The sequence below is a fragment of the Myodes glareolus genome, chromosome 5, assembly GCF_982192425.1.
Source record: "Myodes glareolus chromosome 5, mMyoGla1.1, whole genome shotgun sequence".
NCBI classification, from domain to species: domain Eukaryota; kingdom Metazoa; phylum Chordata; class Mammalia; order Rodentia; family Cricetidae; genus Myodes; species Myodes glareolus.
Genome location: NC_142030.1, coordinates 85,954,107 through 85,970,922, shown reverse-complemented (window position 1 = coordinate 85,970,922; position 16,816 = coordinate 85,954,107). Strand labels below are relative to the sequence as shown.

Here is a 16,816-nt window from a genome sequence, read left to right as displayed (position 1 = left end):
AGCCTACACACACAGAGGTGCCCTTCTCTTTTTTTCTGGGATTCGCTTAAGGGATACTTCCAAATCTCCTGGGATAATTACTCTGGGCGGGGGAGCAGTCACACGGTAAAAGAAATTCACACGAGCAAATGCCAAGGTTAAGTGGAAACCCCAGGCCAGTGTCGCACTGAGCAGATGAGTCTCACACGTATTAAAAGGGAGGCGGCAATGCACAGAGTAGCAAAATCAGGCAGTTTCCTAGAGGAGATGCTGTGTCCTCCTCGTGCAGGGCAGGTAGAGAAGAACCCCCACAGTAGGGTCACCAAGGGCCAGGACAGTGATGCAAGCAGGCAGGCTGCCAGTATGCTATGCAGGCCAAGGATAAATCCCTGAATCTGAGCATAGTCCGTGTGTTATATTCTCAGCATGTTTTTTTGGAGCTGCCACCAATTAATATCCCATCATCTCCTTTTCCACTCATTTTTGCTCTTTTCTAAACCATGACGATACTTGAGCTGGCAAAAATCTAATTTTTGAATATCTCTGGAAGAACTTAGTTGCCAGCATAATGAGGCCCAATCTGTGTTGGTCATCAATCCAGCAAAGTTAAACTGGGGTCTCCAGGGGAATAATGAACAATACTAAGACAGTTTGGGACAGAAATGAGGTCTCTTCAGGGACTACGGTTCCTGGGACCTCCCTGAAGTCACGCCGTGTTGATAATTTTAGATATACACACAGGCTAAATACACCCTTTGCTAAACAGTGCATTGTAAATGATCCTTGTTCGTTCTCATTTTGCCATTGTCCTTTGCCTCATCCAAAGAACTTTCCAAAAACTCAGCCTACCATCCTGTAGATAGCTAAATATTCTGCCAGAGGAGGCTTGATCAAGCCTTCAAGGACTAAGAGCTCTATCACACACGCAAACGGTGGCTGCTGTAGCCCTAAGCCTCCTAGATACAAAAGGACTTTATAATGTTGTAAGATTTGCATCAGAGAGGAGATGATGTAATGTGGGGACACACACACACTCTCACACAGACACAGACACACTTGCACATTCACACACACTTGCGGGGGGAAACGGTGGCTAGTACTATATGATGTAATGACATAGGTGGGGCATCTATATGAGGAAACTCTGACCATAATTGTCGTGCACTCCTGGGGTATTAGTGTCAGAAAGTGATACAGGAGTTGGTTCCCACGAGATGGAAGTGGGAATGCCAGGCTGAACCTCTTTGGGAAGACAACAGAATATGGGCTAAAATGTCTCTTCCCACAGAAATGGTTATTTTGCCTTATAGTCACGTTCCAGTCAGCAGTCTCAGTGGCACAATATACAAGTGTGCACAAGAAAAACACATCATGATCCACGTAGAGGCCCCACCCATCGACAGAAGAAAACCATTGCAAAGGTTTGAGCGCACCCTGGTGGCCATTCTGTTTTCTGCACGATGAGGAAAAACAACCCCACCTAAGCAAAAATAATTCTTTATATTATCTCTAAGATACATACTGTTCCTATGAAATTTACTCTCGTGTCACTTCTCATGAGGCTAAGAACATGCCAGTAGAATTAAATGTTATTTCTAATTTTTGTATATTCAGCCCTCATTCAGCAGGAAATACTTATTTTAAAAAAAGCATTCTCAAGTAAAAATCCAATCTTACCATACTTATTGTAGGCTCAGTGAGTTGTCTGTATAATTCACTTGAAATTTATTTGAAGCACTAACAATTTCATCTTGAATAAAAAAGTATTTTGAAAATATGTTATCACTTGTTTTTATGACAAGAAACTGAAATCCAAATTTAAAAACTAAATAATAATATTTTGTTTTATTTGCACATAAACAATTTACAGTAGCGAAATAGTCCAAAATAATTACATGATTAGCTTGTTGATATCTGTGGTCACATATAAACAGGGCTGACTTTGTTGCATAAAACGTTCATGAGCTTCTTTTTATGGCATCTAATACAACATGCTAGAATAGGCAACTTGTCTTTAATTTTTTTGAGACAGGGTTTCTCTGCAGCTTTGGTGCCCATCCTGGAACTCACTCTGTAGAGCAGGTTGGCCTCAAACTTACAGAGTTCCACCTGCTTCTTCCTCCTGAGTACTGGGATTAAAGGCGTGCACCAACACTGCTGTCCTTTGTGGTCCCTGAAGAGATTTGTGAAACAAGCATTTGAACAAACTAGAGTTTCCATATTACAACCACCACAGCCCCTCAGCCTGGCCATCTGCACGTGTCCTCTAACACAGGGTTTTCAAAGATGAACTGCTACTTTCATTTCTAAACTAATAAATTACTGTTTCCTTTTGAGTTTCTAATTCCAACTCAGATATGTATCATCAAGAAAAACATTAGTTTGATGCTTTTTTTATCAAAATGAGATTAAAATATTTACCGTACTGTGTGATAGGGTAGAAAGGTGAAAGAACAGTTTGCAGTGTGCAAAATGGTTCTTCTTGTAATGCTACATAGATGTTATACTTCATTTATCATCTCTTAGGTGTCTCATAGTTAGAGTCCTGTTTCCATCAAAATGAGTGAGTACTGAAAATGGGTGTAGGAGATGCCTGCTTGAAGCAGCGGAGTTGGACTGAGCCTTTTGAACGCCTCTTGAGACCGGCCCTATTAACATTCTCTCCTGGATGGAAGGCTGGGGAAGAGTCATGAGACACTCAAGAATTGCTCACAAAGTCCCCTTTTTTCCCACGTGTCCCATCTCCACCGTAGAAGAAGCAGAAGGCTGTGAGGATGGGCAGAGTCATGAGACACTCAAGAGTTCTGCACAAAGTTCCCCTGCTTCCCACAATTCAAGTCTCTGGCATAGAAGAAGCAGAAGGTCGTGAGACGGGGCAGAGTCATGAGACATTCAAGGGTTCCTCACAAGGTCCCCTTACTTCCCACAATTCAAGTTTCTGCCATAGAAGAAATGAGCAATGGCCCGTGGTGTGACTTCTCCAGCGGACAGCTGGTGGACAGTCACCTGTGCTCTCCAGGTGGTCCTGATAAGTTCTGATTCACTAAGACTTGATCAGAATGCTTTTTTGATCTGTTATTGCCTTCTCTAACTAGGATGTCTAGATATTTCTTTACATTCCATTGGGAAAGCCATACAGAGTTATCTCAAATGCAAAATGCTTCTTGCATTCAAAATGCAGTATTTTTGTTAAATACAATGTTACCAATGTATTAAAAGTCCAATCAGTGATCCCATCACAGAATGGGTTCCTTAGCTCAGGAACATTTGTACTAGGTGTTGTACTTTGATGGAGCTGTCTGATCAGCTAGATGGGGTGGAATCTTCTAGTGTGTATTCATGTGGAAGTTAATCAGATGTCAGATGTTTATTTTGCACAAGTCCTATAGGGAAAAGAAATTCTCATGGCAACTTGTGAGGGGTCATACTATATTATCTGATTTAAAATAATCTCACTTTTTATTTTAAAAGTTGGTGGATAGAGTATGAATATTTTTTTTTACAGGTCAACAAAACAGTTAAACAGGGTAAAAGGGATGGAAAGCCAGTCGCTTCCTTCTGATGATGGTCTTCAGCCGTGCGAGGCTATGGCTGAAGAGGGCTGAGTCCCGCAGCTTCACCCATCTTTCAATTTTCTCTCTGGATTCACCTCCTTCCCCACATCTAGCTCACCTTCTCATCTCCTGGAGGTTTCCCTCATTTGCTAGGTCAGTGTTCCACAGACAGGAAGGCTCTACCAAATAGCCAGGTGAGGACACATCACAGAGTCCAAGGCCTTTTTTTCAATTTTGAATGCCTCTAACACAACGCTCCCCCGAGCCTATTCCGTGCCATGGCGTGCTCAGTGAAGTGTGGGCTCTGCTGAGGTGGATCCAGGAAAAGAGGTTAAAACATGCAACAGAGGAGGAAATGTTGGGAATGACAAACAGCAGTGCAGGAAAAAAAACAAAACCATGCAAAGGAGGAAAGGTAGGAAACGAGCAATGGCGGTGGAAGCATCAAGCAACCGAGGGCTCCAGAGGTGAAGTGGTGTCATGTGTTTTTCTAAAGGAGAAACTCAGTGTGAGTGACCTGCTTGAGAGGACATAGGAATGAAGTTGGGGCCTGATTATAGTACTATTTTCACTGAACTGCATAAAATATAAACTTTCTAGAAAGTTATGATGAAGATTATTTTTCCCAGTTTCAGCATTCCTTGTTTGCTCGTAGGTCGTTGTGTTTAGCTGAGGCCTCCTGGGCTTTGCTCCATCCACATTAGTATAGTCTCCCCCAGAAAAAGCACAAGGACCCAATCACATCTCTGAAAACATACATGCAGGTAGCGTCATACAGACTGGGCAGGTTATACTTACGTATAATAGAAGTGTGTGTGTGTGTGTGTGTGTGTGTGTGTGTGCGTGTGTGTGTGTGTATGTATGTGTAAATATATAAACAGTTGATTAAAAGAGAGGCAATGAATTTGAAAAAGATCAAGGAGGGGTATATGGGAGGGTTTGGGGGGAGAGAAGGGAAAGGAGAAGTAAAGCATTATAATAGCAAAAGAATCTAAAGACAAGCTGGGTGGTGGTGCACTCAGGAGGGAAGGCAGGTGAATCTCTGTGAGTTTTAGTCCTGGTCTACAAAAGCTAGTTCCAGGACAGCTAGGACTGTTTCACTGAGAAACCCTGTCTTGAAAAACAAAACAAGAAAGGATTCAAGAATATTATTTTTTCAAAATGTATTTATTTATTTTACATCCCAACCACAGTACTCCCCCCCTTTCCTCTCTTCCCAGGCCTCCCACTTCCCCTCTGCCTTCCCAATCCTCACCTGTATTTAAGATAAACTTATGAAGGTAGCAAATGAATGTTTGGAGCCAGAAGCATGTTTGATGTTTATATCATTCTTTTTATTTTCCTTTGAACATAAACATGTCCAAAAAATCCAGTCTTTGGGACTGGGGAGCTGTTGAAAATGTGATTGCTAAGCAGATATGAGGTCTTGAGTCCAGATTCTTGTCATCCCATAAAGAACCACACATTGAGGGGTGTGCCTAGAAACTTGTCCCTGATATGCAAAAACGGAAGGTCCCTGTGTCTTTCCGGTCAGCTAGCCAAAACCGCTGATGAGTTCCAGTTAGCTAAAGGGCCTCTCTCCAGAAAAGGCATCAAAGCTACCATAACAAGGAGAGAGAGAGGGGAGGGGGCATTTGGCTACTGCACACATGTCCAGCCTCATGCATACACTCACACTCATTTTCGCATTCACACACAAATACAGCCTTAAAAAATAAAAACTCTTTAAAAACTGTGTTTATGTCTAATACTCAGGTGAGCTTTTCCTCCAGTAGCTGGAGCGATGCCTGTTGATGCGCTCAGTGTTCCTAACCTCAAACTGCTACAAAAGGATGCGCAGAGGTTCGGACGGGGCTCTGATTCTGAGGAGCTCCCAGCCGAGAAAGGACTTGATGAAAAGGTGCGTTCAGGAGGAGCCAAGGAGAGCTGCGGAGTGCAGTGGAAGTGAAGGACGGAACACTAACCCTAGAGCAGGTGGCAGGTGGCAGCCCCAGAATCCATGGGAATGGATGTGTCTTCAGATGGCCTCCAGTCAATGACAGGATCTCCGGATCTATCATCAGGGTAGAGGTCTGGAGTTGGGCAAAAAAGACAGATAGGCAAACTGATGATTCCTGGGATAAAGTGTTCAGAGAGTCACTCCTTTCACAGAGTATCTGGTCAAGAGGAAAACTCCAGAAAGTAAAAACTATGTAGGGATAGTTTGAAGGTTCTTTAGATAAGAGAGCAGAATGCCCATGAGAGTTAAAAATACAGCAAAGAAAATGTATGAAAATCAATGGAGTTTAGAAGTTCAAGTTTAAAAATGCAATATAAATCTACCCCTTCCCTCCAAAAACAAAAGCAGGAAGTGATAGGAGAGGGAAATAGAAAAGGAAATAGGAAAGATGAAGGGAGGCCATTGTCACAGAAGTAGCAGACAAATAACTCAACCAAAAAATATGAAAACGTCACCTCATCATATATTGTGAAATATTTAAAATTGATGATCAAGTGTAGGACCTGAAAGATCTGACAATAGAGGAGGTCAGATGCCAAACATCAGGCTTCCCTAAGCTGAACCGGAAAAGGGAACCGGAAAAGGGAACTGCCCCAAAAATTCCAGAGGAGGGGGATGGAGGGAAGAGGCTAAGCATGCAGCACAGAGGGAAGCCAGGCATACAAACAGGACACTCTAGCATAGCAACTAAAAGTAATCATGAAAGAATTAGAACCCAAATGTAACTGTGTCCCAGGAAGAATTAATGGAGAAAGAAACATACAGACAAATTGAGCCACATAAGTTTTGGACATTTCAGCAATCGAGGACCTACTACATCATCCAGGAAGAATAGACAGTATTTCCAGAAGTAAAAGTTATAAGTTAGCTCTGATATCCCACAGCAACAGTTAATGGCAGGATTCAGTGAAATAATCTGTAACATTCTTTGAGATTAAAAAAAAAAAAAAAGGAATTCCTGTGTCTTGTTCTCCTCCACACGGCTCTTCAACGGTCACAGCAGCTGTAGACAGCCCCAAGGACCCAAGACCAGATGCAAGCAGCGTGGATGCGATTATCTGGTATATCCACTCTGGGGTGAAATGCGCTGCTTCGAGGTATGTGAACTAAGGGAATCAGAAACAGCGAGACCTTGGAGAGGACCCTGGACTCAATTTTAAGAGCTCACCAATGTGGCATGTTAGCACTCTGACTTCTAGTAAAGCAGTATCAGAAAAAAAAGGGGGGGGGGGGAGGATGAAGGAGACAATGCTGGAGAAAATCTGTATGTCTGTATGTGACATTTTGTCATTTTTGTGGTTGCTTGCATAAAGTTCGGTGTAAAGTTATTATTTTAAAGTTGACTATGATATGTTATAGAGAAAGAATTTTGCTATTTTTTAAAATAACTCACTAAAATTTTATTTTTAATTAAATTTAAGTAACTTAAGAAGCACTTGTATATAATTTATGTTTCAAAATATATTTCTGATTTTTTCCTGGCCTTGTCAAATTAAAAAAAAAAATCTTTTTAGCCTTTCTTCCCAGATTCACAACCTTTATTTACATACTTTGCGCTCCTTCTCTCCCTCCCTCCCTCCTTCCCTCTCTCCCTCTCTCCCTCCATCTCTCCCTTTCTTTTTTGTTTCTGTCTGTCTGTTCATGTGTGTGTGGAGGAGGTGGTAGTGATATCTGTGTGTGTCTGTATGAAAAAGGGAGAGAGAGAGAGAGAAAGAGAGAGAGAGAGAAAGAGAGAAGAGAAAAATTATTCATCAAATATAATAATATATCTGAATTTCTACTCAAGAATTTAAAATGTATTTGTTTTTAAAATGGATATTAAATTCACAGGTTAAAGTTAGAAAGAATATGTTAAAAGTCACATATTCTTCTCCATGTCAACATTTCCCCAGTCTAGCTACAGATGTAATATTCCATGGATGAGCGTCTATGTGTCTACCATCAAGAACTATTATATCAAGGTAGTTCCACTTTGCATCTCTCTTACGGAAGTAAAATGGAGCCTTTGCCTCTCATGAAGGCTTTTCATAGTTCTTTCTCTGGGAACTCAAGTTTTCTTTGGGTGCCTTTCAATTGGCCTTACAATGGCCTTCCATTTTCTTGCAGCTTTTTTTTTCTGTGTTACTTTTATATAAGAATTTATACATTTCAAAGAATAATATTTATAGGGCTGAATTGAAAAGCATGACAGTTAAGAGAATTTGCTGCTCTTACAGAAGACCCAGGTTCACTCCCCAGCACCCACGTCGTAGAACTCATAACTATCCTTAATTCAAATTCTAGTAGATCTTGTGCCCTCAGCTGACCTCTGCAAGCACCAGGCACACATGTGTCACTATGGTGGTTTGAATAGGAATGGCCCCCATATATGCATGTGTTTGAAAATTTGGTCTATAGGGAGTGGGACTATTAGGAGGTGTGGCCTTGTTGGAGTAGGTGTGGCTTTGTTGGAGGAAATGTGTCACTCAGGGATAGTCTTTGAGGTCCCAAAAGCTCAAGCCAGTTCATTTCTTCCTGCCTTCAGATCAAAATGTAGAACTCTCAGCTCCTTCTCCAGCACCATGTCTGCATGTATTGCCATGCTTCCTGTAATGATGAGAATGAATTAAACCTCTAAACTGTAAGCCAGCTCTAATTAAATGGTTTTGTTTTTAACAGTTGGGATGGTCATGGTGTCTCTTCACAACAATAAAGCTCTAACTAAGACATGTGTGTGTACATATGTTTGTGTGTGTATATATGCCAACCATTCACACACATACAATTTTTTAAAATGTCAGTAAACTCTAAATGACCATTAAAAACATAGCTGAGCTACACAGAGAAATCCTGTCTTGAAAAACAGCTTGCTAGTCGCCACATATTTTCAGATAGACTCTGTTTGCTGGCGTGAGGCAGAGGCACCGCTCCTATAGAAAAGTCTTCCTGACTCAGTATTAGTGGCAAAAATTGTATGACTCCTTTAAGAGCTGGCTTCCTAACTTATGCTGGCAGCACAAATGCCTCGGCTCTTTTGGGAGTTCCTGCACTTAAGTGGGCTTTGTGAGCAGCATGCTACTAGTTGCTTAATGGTGACAAACCTGCTGCATTCCTGCAGCTGGGGCAGTGACCATGGCTAGCAGAGGCAGTGAACATGCTTCTGACATGTTGGGCGAGGCAGAGCAAACAGGCAGGGGTGCGGAGGTAGTCCTAGTCATGCCTGCTTAGCATCCTAACAGTAGCAAAATTACAGTTACGAAGTAGTAATGAAAATAATTTTATGGTTGGAGGAACTGTATTAAAGAATGGCAGCTTTAGGAAGGCTGAGAACCACTGCTCTAAATAGGAAAAGCAATGTCTGATGTCCAAATCATGGGATAATGCAATGGTGACATTTGTGATTAATTTAAATACTTTCTTCCCTGATCCCCACTTTAATGATGGAGCAGTATTTGTTTATATGCATTATGGGAACACAATTCCCATGATGTCTGAGTGTGTTTATTTTTGTACAATAACTTCAGTGTTGTGGATGAGTTCAGCTAAACTTACTGTTCTGTACAGCTTCATGGAGGGCCCATTAGAGGGTTTTGTTTTGATCGTGAAATAAATAAGAGGAGGGAGATAAATTGAAGTTGTCATTCTCCTCATTGGCAAGGCATTGATTCTTTGAAGAAAGAAGAGCATGTGCCAGGAAGAGCTGGCTCAGGTGCTGGCCGGGTCACTGACTGCCTGTGATGTAGCAGCCAGATACTGAAGAGTCGAAAGGCTCTGCTCCCATCTGGAAAACAGACCTCTTTGCACATATTCTCATTCCATCCATTCTTCAACTGGACTTTGGGAGCTCAGTCCAGTGCTCCGATGCGGGTCTCTGCCTCTGTTTCCATCAGGTGCTGGATGAAGGTTCTATGGTGACATTTAAGATATTCATCAGTCTGACTATGGGGCAAGTCAAGTTCAGGCTCCCTCTTTTCTATTTCTTAGGGTCTTAACTTACTTAGCTTAGTTATACTTGTGAATTCTTAGAAATTTCCTTAGAGCCAGGTTTCTTGCTAACCCTATAATGGTTTCCTCAATCAAGATATCTCTTTCTTTGCTCTTGTTTCTGTCCTTCCTCCATCTCAACTATCCCATTCCCCCAAGTTTTCCTCACTCCTCCCCATCTCCCCTCCTTTCCCCTTCCACCATCTCTTCTCCCTACAGCCTCATGCTCCCAATTTTGTAAAGCTATCTTGGCTATTTTAACTTTCCAGGTGGATCTACATCTGTTTTTCTTAGGATTCACCTTATTATAAACCTTCTCTAGGATCATGAACTATAGGCTTGATATCCTTTGTTTATAGTTAGTATCCACTTATGAGTGAGTAAATACCATATTCATATTTTTGGGTATGAGTTTCCTCACTCAGGGTAATGTGTTCTAATTCCATCCATTGACATGCAAAATTCAAGATGTCATTGTTTCTTACTGCTGAGTAGTACTCTAACGTGTAAATGTGTCACATTTTCTCTATCCATTCTTTGGTTGAAGGGCATCTAGGTTGTTTCCAGGTTCTGGATATTACAAATACTACTACTATGAACATAGTTGAACAAATGCTTTTGTAGTATGACTGGGCATCTTTTGGGTATATGTCCAAGAGTGTTATTGTTGGATCCTGAGGTAGATTGATTCCCAATTTCCTGAGAAATCACCACACTGGTTGAACAAGTTTGAATTCCCACCAAAAATGAATGAGTGTTCCCCTTATTCCACATTCTCTCCAGCATAAGCTATCATTGATGGTTTTTATCTTAGCCATTCTGACAGGTGTAAGATGGTATCTCAGTGTTGTTTTGATTTGCATTTCCTTGACGGCTAAGGATGTTGAACATTTCCTTAAGTATTTTTTTTTTTGGTCATTTGAGATCTTCTGTTGAGAATTCTCTGTTAAGTTCTGTACCACATTTTTTAATTTGGTTATTTAGAATTTTGATGTCTAATTTCTTGAATTCTTTAAATATTTTGGAGATTAATCCTTTGTCTGGTACGGGGTTGGTGAAGATCTTCTCCCATTCAGTAGGCTGCCTTTTTGTCATAATAACAGTGTCCTTTGCTTTACAGAAGCTTCTCAGTTGCAGGAGGCCCCGTTTATTTATTGTTGCTCTCAGTGTCTCTGTTACTAGATTATATTTAGGAAATGGTCTCCTGTGCCCATGCATTGAAGGCTACTTCCCATTTTCTCTTCTATAAGATTCAGTGTGGTCAGATTTATATTGAGGTCATTAATCCATTTGGACTTGAGTTTTGTTTGTGGGGATAGATATGGATCTATTTTCATGCCTCTGCATGTTGATACCCAATTATGCCAGCACCATTTGTTGCAGATGCTTTCTTTTTTTTATTGTATAATTTTAACTCCTTTTCAAAAATCAGGTGTTCACAGATATGTAGATTTATATCCAGGTCTTTGATTTGATTTCACTGGTCAACCTCTCTGTTTTTATGTCAGTGCCAAGCTGTTTTGATTACTGTGGCTCTGTAATAGAACTTGGTGTTAGGGATGGTGATGCCTTTGGAAGTTCCAGGATTGTTTTGGCTATATAGGGATTTTGTGTTTCCATAGGAACCTGATTATTATTCTTTCAAGGTCTGTGAAGAATGGGGTTGGAATTTTGATGGAGATTGCATTGAATCTATAGATTGCTTTTGGTAGGATTGTCATTTTTACTATGTTGATCCTACCTATCCAAGAGCATGGGAGATCTTTCCATTTTCTGATATCTTCTTCAATTTTTTTCTACAAAGACTTAAAGTTCTTATCTTGTCAAATAGGTCCTTCACTTTTTTGGTTAGTGTTACCCCAATATATTTTATGTTATTTGTGGCTATTGTGAAAGGTAATATTTCTCTGATTTCTTTCTCAACTTCTTTGTCATTTGTATATAGGAGGGCTACTGATTTTTTTGAATTGCTCTTGTATCCTGCCACATCACTGAAGATATTTATCACCTGTAGGAGCTCTCTGCTAGAGATTTGGGGTTACTTATATATACTATTACATCATCTTCAAATATTGAAAGTTTGACCTCTATTTTTCCAATTTGAATCCCCTTGATCTCCTTTTGTTGTCTTATTGATATAGCCAGAATTTCAAGAACTGTGTTGAAGTGATATGGAGAGAGTGAACAGTCATACCCACCCCCATCCACTTGACCCTGCAAGTTATTTTTTATTTTCAACTAATGCTTTCATTTTAAGATATTCCTTTCAGCAAGAAGAACTATATTTGAAGATGATAGATGTAATTTTTTCTTAAGTTAATTGTAAGCTTTTAAATGAAACAGGCATGTTTTTTGTTCAGGTCAAATTTGTAAGATTTTGTGTGTATATGTTTTCGTAAAACAGGAGATTAAATAGCCCAAATGTGAATGCTTCTCTTGGAGGAAAATCTCATATCAGTCAAGTCAAATCAATCCAGCTGTAAATTAGGTATAAGAGAAAGAAAGGTACAATCTGAGACTAGTTGTCACTGGTGTTTACATCTGTCGAAGTTGCCCGTTTCAATGACTTCAGAGTGAGAAAATGACCACTTGCATATTTAGAGTATCATGATATAATGTTGCATTGTGTAACAAATCTCTATGATGAATAAAATAATTAAAATTCAGATCTATGCTAGTTAACTCTCAGACACAATAAAAAATTCAATATTATAAAGGGAATGGGGGAAATGAATACAAAAACTTTGTCAGTTGTGTATTATAATTACAACCACAAGCTGAGCATTTTCTTGTGGTATGTGTTGAGTTTGTGTGGCATGTGTGTGTGCATGTGCATGTATTTGCATACATGGGAACAAGAGTGTACTCATTTATAAGGACACGTGTGGTGGTCAGAGGTTGGTAAAAGGACTATCTTTCTTAGTTGCTCCTCTACTTTACCATTTTGAATCAGTCTCTGTCATTTTGGCTAGACTGGCTGGTCCTCTGTTCCCTGGGATCCACCTCTCTATAACCTCTAGCCCTGGGCATATTGCTGCCTGCTATCACTTACCCACTAGGTTTTCAGCATGTGTGCTTGGGATATAAACTATATAGTCTTTAAACTTGTGAGCAAGCGTTCTGACTACTGAGCCATTTACTCAACCAAAAAAGCTTACATTTTTTAAATTATATTGCAAAGACATTTTGTGGCTAACGACTTATCACAGTCTAACTTTTTGAGAATATATTAGAATGTATATCTCCTTTCTACAGCCACTTATGTGGCACTTATATATAACATTATGTAGTGCTAGATTTTAAGGTTACTGAATGAGTCATTTAGTCCCAAAGAATTCTGACACCATAAATAAACAGTGAAGAAAAAACATTCTCCTTCTGTTAAGAAAAAAAAAAACTGTAACAGGACTCTCAATATTATGGTCCTAAAATGAACTAGAGGGTTTTTTTTTAAGCAAGAACTTTTTACTTGGTCTTTTGCTGTTGTTGTTTTTGTTTTTTACTTTGAAGGTCTTAGCATTAGTATAGTGAGGATTAGCTTCAGGAAAGCCATTTTCATGTTCCCTACGAATATAAGCCATGGCCAAATACATGACTTTGTTGCCCACATAAATTTCTTTTTTCAGCTAAATATCAGACTTAGAATTCCACACTCGAGTGCATGAGTTTCTTCTTTCACTTGATGTATATTCTCATAGAACAACTGGCCCCTGAGTTACTATTTACCACTTCTGTGATCACACCATCGCAACTACAAAGAGAGTTGCTCATAACTGCCTTTTTACATTAATATAAGCTGCTATGACACTATTTTCTAAGTACTTATTTTGTGTATTCTAAAGCATAGCTTCAAGAGGAAATGTGCATTTTAAGCACAATATCCATATTTGGTGACTGCAGTTGAAGTCTCTGAAGAAACAAACCTACTTCTAAATATTTTTTTAATAATTTTATACTTTGATGAAGTCCTAAATACATTTTATAAGTTGCAGAACTTCACATTTTTGAGTCCTGCATATTCTGCATATTCGGTAGAAAGCCTAACTCAGACACTTGTGCAAAGTTTAGATCAGCCTTCTAGCCCTGTTTTCATAGCGTTCAAAGTACCACAGGTTTAAATGCAGCTGCAAATGGATTATTAAGTAAACAGTTGCAGAACTGTGCTCCAGTAGGTATCATTGAAGATGTAGAAGTTTTGCTCTTTGTATTCTGTGCCACTCACACATAAACACAGACAGCTGCCTCCTCATGTCCTGAACAGTCTCCAGCATCAGAACTGCCTAATTCCATGATATTGGCCAGTGAAAAGCTCAGAAACGTCCACGGGGGAGACTGAGGTAGGAAAGTCTGAAGGACTAGATAGAGAAGCCAAAACCTACTTTGTCTTCTGATGCTTGAAATTGATCATTCTTTGTTTTTCTCAGCAATGAACAAAACCAGAAAGCTAATCTCATTTTGAAGAAGAAACGGTTTCACTGTCAATTTTGTGTCAATTTTGCCCTTTTCCCCCTCTGGAAAGAGGAGCAAGGGGGTTCTCCTGTTTTAAGTATAAGTATATGGATTAAGAAATAGTTTTGTGTGGTTCACTAATGAAATAATTTGAACGCAAAATAAAATGAGCTGCACAGACACGGCTGATGTGTACCTGAGCCACTCTGAGGAATCAGACAAGTCAGGCCAGGAACAGCAAACCAAGTTAAAGGTTGTAACACTTGATTATTCAGCTGCTGCATGCCTCACCAATGGAGCTGTTTCCATTATGGATGAGAAAATTATTATTGAAGAGCCTTTACACCTTAGAACCTATATAATTAGCATAAAGCAAACTTCAGATATTTTTAAAGAATTGGGACCAGAGAAAAAACATTATTTTTTGATCGCATGAAACAAATTTTAATAGGCACATACATATTTCACAAATGAACATGCAACAAACTTCATATAAACAAGGAAGGTAATAGTTGAAATTTTACTATGGTTATCAATATTATTTCTAGGTAAGAGTAAACTAAACATTTACAAAATTCAAAATAGATGCGCTTTAGTGAAAGTCAAAGATGCCCTTAAACATGGGAAAAATGCATATTCTATCTTGTTTCTCAGGAATACTGAATTCCATAAGATACATGTATGAGGTCTGATAAGTAAATGATCAGTGCAAACAAGTTTTCATGCTCCTGTTTTTATTTTATGTGTTTTTAAACATACATTGTATTTGTTTCAAGACAATTATTTAGGTTCAGTCATAACCATATGATCAAGAGCATCGAGTAATAATTTTCATTTGTTTTGTAATTAACAACCCATTTGCAAAGTTCTATTTCCTACATGTATACAATATTAGGCTCTCTTGAGATCTTTATGCTTGATTAAATATTCTTTAACAGATAGTGACGAAATAACAGTATGTGGAGCATGAATTCTCAAATGCTAATTTAGTTAACTTCCCTGCAGCAGCTGTACACACCCTCAGCACTTTCAGCACTTTTATGTATTCTTCTGTATCTTCAGAAATAGCGTTCTAAACTACAACAGCATCAACAGAACAAGGAGGACATCTTGAGGTCATTTCAGAAATGCACACATTGGTATTCTTATAGTACCATCAACACACTCTCTTGGTGTCTTAAAAAAAATGGATCCTTCAAGCAAATTAATAGTCTTGATATAAACGTATAGTTTCTTTAGGGGAAAATGGCAATGTTTCTCACGAGCATTTAGAATGGCTTGAAAGCTCTCTCTCTCTGTCTTTCTCTCTCTCTGTCTCTCTCTCTCTCATCATCATCATCATCATCATCATCTAGCTGACACATAGTCACTTACACTTACACATGCACACACACATACCCTCTCACACAAACCCCAAACCATACACACTCACTCATAAAACACACACATACACACACACACACACACACACACACACACACACACTTTCTTGCTAAATGATAGATACATCCTTAAAATAAGCATAAAACTGTACAAAACATTTTGACGAAACTTAAATATTTTTCTACAGTGGCAAAGTCGGACACAGATTCCATGAACCACTGCTCAGCCATTTTCCTTCACTCGTTCTAGAAAAATGGAAACAATTAATTTGAGATTGAATTGTCCAACTTGAGCCCTTTTCTACGAAGTCAGAGTTGGGCTCGCAGGACCATTGGCAGAATGTTCTGGCTCCTCAGTACTCTTGGTGGGCTCAGAAGTGCCCACAGCTCTGCTGCCTTCCTGGGTTTTATTCAGAGCACCGCCAGGATGGATACAGTTGGCATCCTGCTTGACTTCACCCACTTCGTTATGAAATTCAATTTTGTCTTGGCTGCTGGTTTTCTTCACTTGTCCATTCTGAGCAGGATAGGTGCTGGCGATGACATCATAGAGGAACTGGTATTGCTCCTGGTGGACAAAAAAAGACATCAAAAATGTTCTTATGTCTGGAAGAAACAAGCAAGCACTAACTCTCTCCTCTGAAAAGTCTAGATGACGGAAAATTTTCGCCTGTGTTTTTACCAGGAACTTGCTATCTGACTTCCCATTCTGTGGAATCAGAGGAGGGGTGGGCACCTGGTGAAAAACACCAAATAGAAAGCTCTCCCCACTACACCTCATGGGATGACTGAGTCCTAGCCTCTGCCATGATGTCATTTTTGTGCCTGTACTCCTAGCTAATGTGCCCATGTCAATTATGAATGCTAGTAGGAATGGCTTTATTCAAGACACTTGCTCAAATTCCCACAAAGTTCCCCTTTTAACCTTTGTATACTTTCTATGTCAATATAATTATTTCGTTATTTAATATTACCTGCCTTTGAGTTTCTTTACAGCCGATATACTTCTTGGGTATTCAAATACTTTTTAAAATCTATATGCGTTAACTCAATGTACATGAAAACTTTGTATATTTAAGTGAGATATTATATTGAGAATAGTTACTGAATTGCCAAGTTCAACTCTGATTACCATTGCAGCCAGAGGATACACTGATTACATACATGTAATAGATACTGCTTCCCATTGTATACACTTTCCCCAGTACAAATTGCATGCCTCTTGATTCTGGGCTAGCCTCAGGATTGTGTTGGTTGGAAGCCATAACGTGATAGTTCTAGACCTAGACTTCAAGAGGTGGTGCACCCCTTTCTGCCCATGCTCTTAATGTTCTGTCACTTTGTAAGCTTGAGTTAGCCTTCTGCACGTAGCAACTGGCTACTCATTCCTGTTGTCAAAGGTAAGTGACAGGCACTTGACAATTTACTGGCAGCAGAGATTATTTTATGCTGGCAAGACCTAAGTGGATATATCAGCTGACAGCAAACAT

The 16,816-nt window shown here is 39.5% G+C and overlaps 1 protein-coding gene across 6 annotated transcripts in view; it reads right to left on the bottom strand.

Annotated features, from left to right (window-relative positions):
* Positions 1-14,361: 14,361 nt before the first annotated feature.
* Ptprc (protein tyrosine phosphatase receptor type C) overlaps positions 14,362-16,816 on the bottom strand; it is a 111,690-nt gene continuing 109,235 nt past the window's right edge. For all 6 annotated transcript variants that reach the window (XM_085688167.2, XM_085688168.2, XM_085688169.2 and 3 more), the window contains one exon: positions 14,362-15,894. In XM_085688167.2, coding sequence (XP_085544293.2) covers positions 15,628-15,894 — 267 coding nt within the window. In that variant the 3' untranslated portion in view covers positions 14,362-15,627. The remainder of the gene's footprint in view (positions 15,895-16,816) is intronic.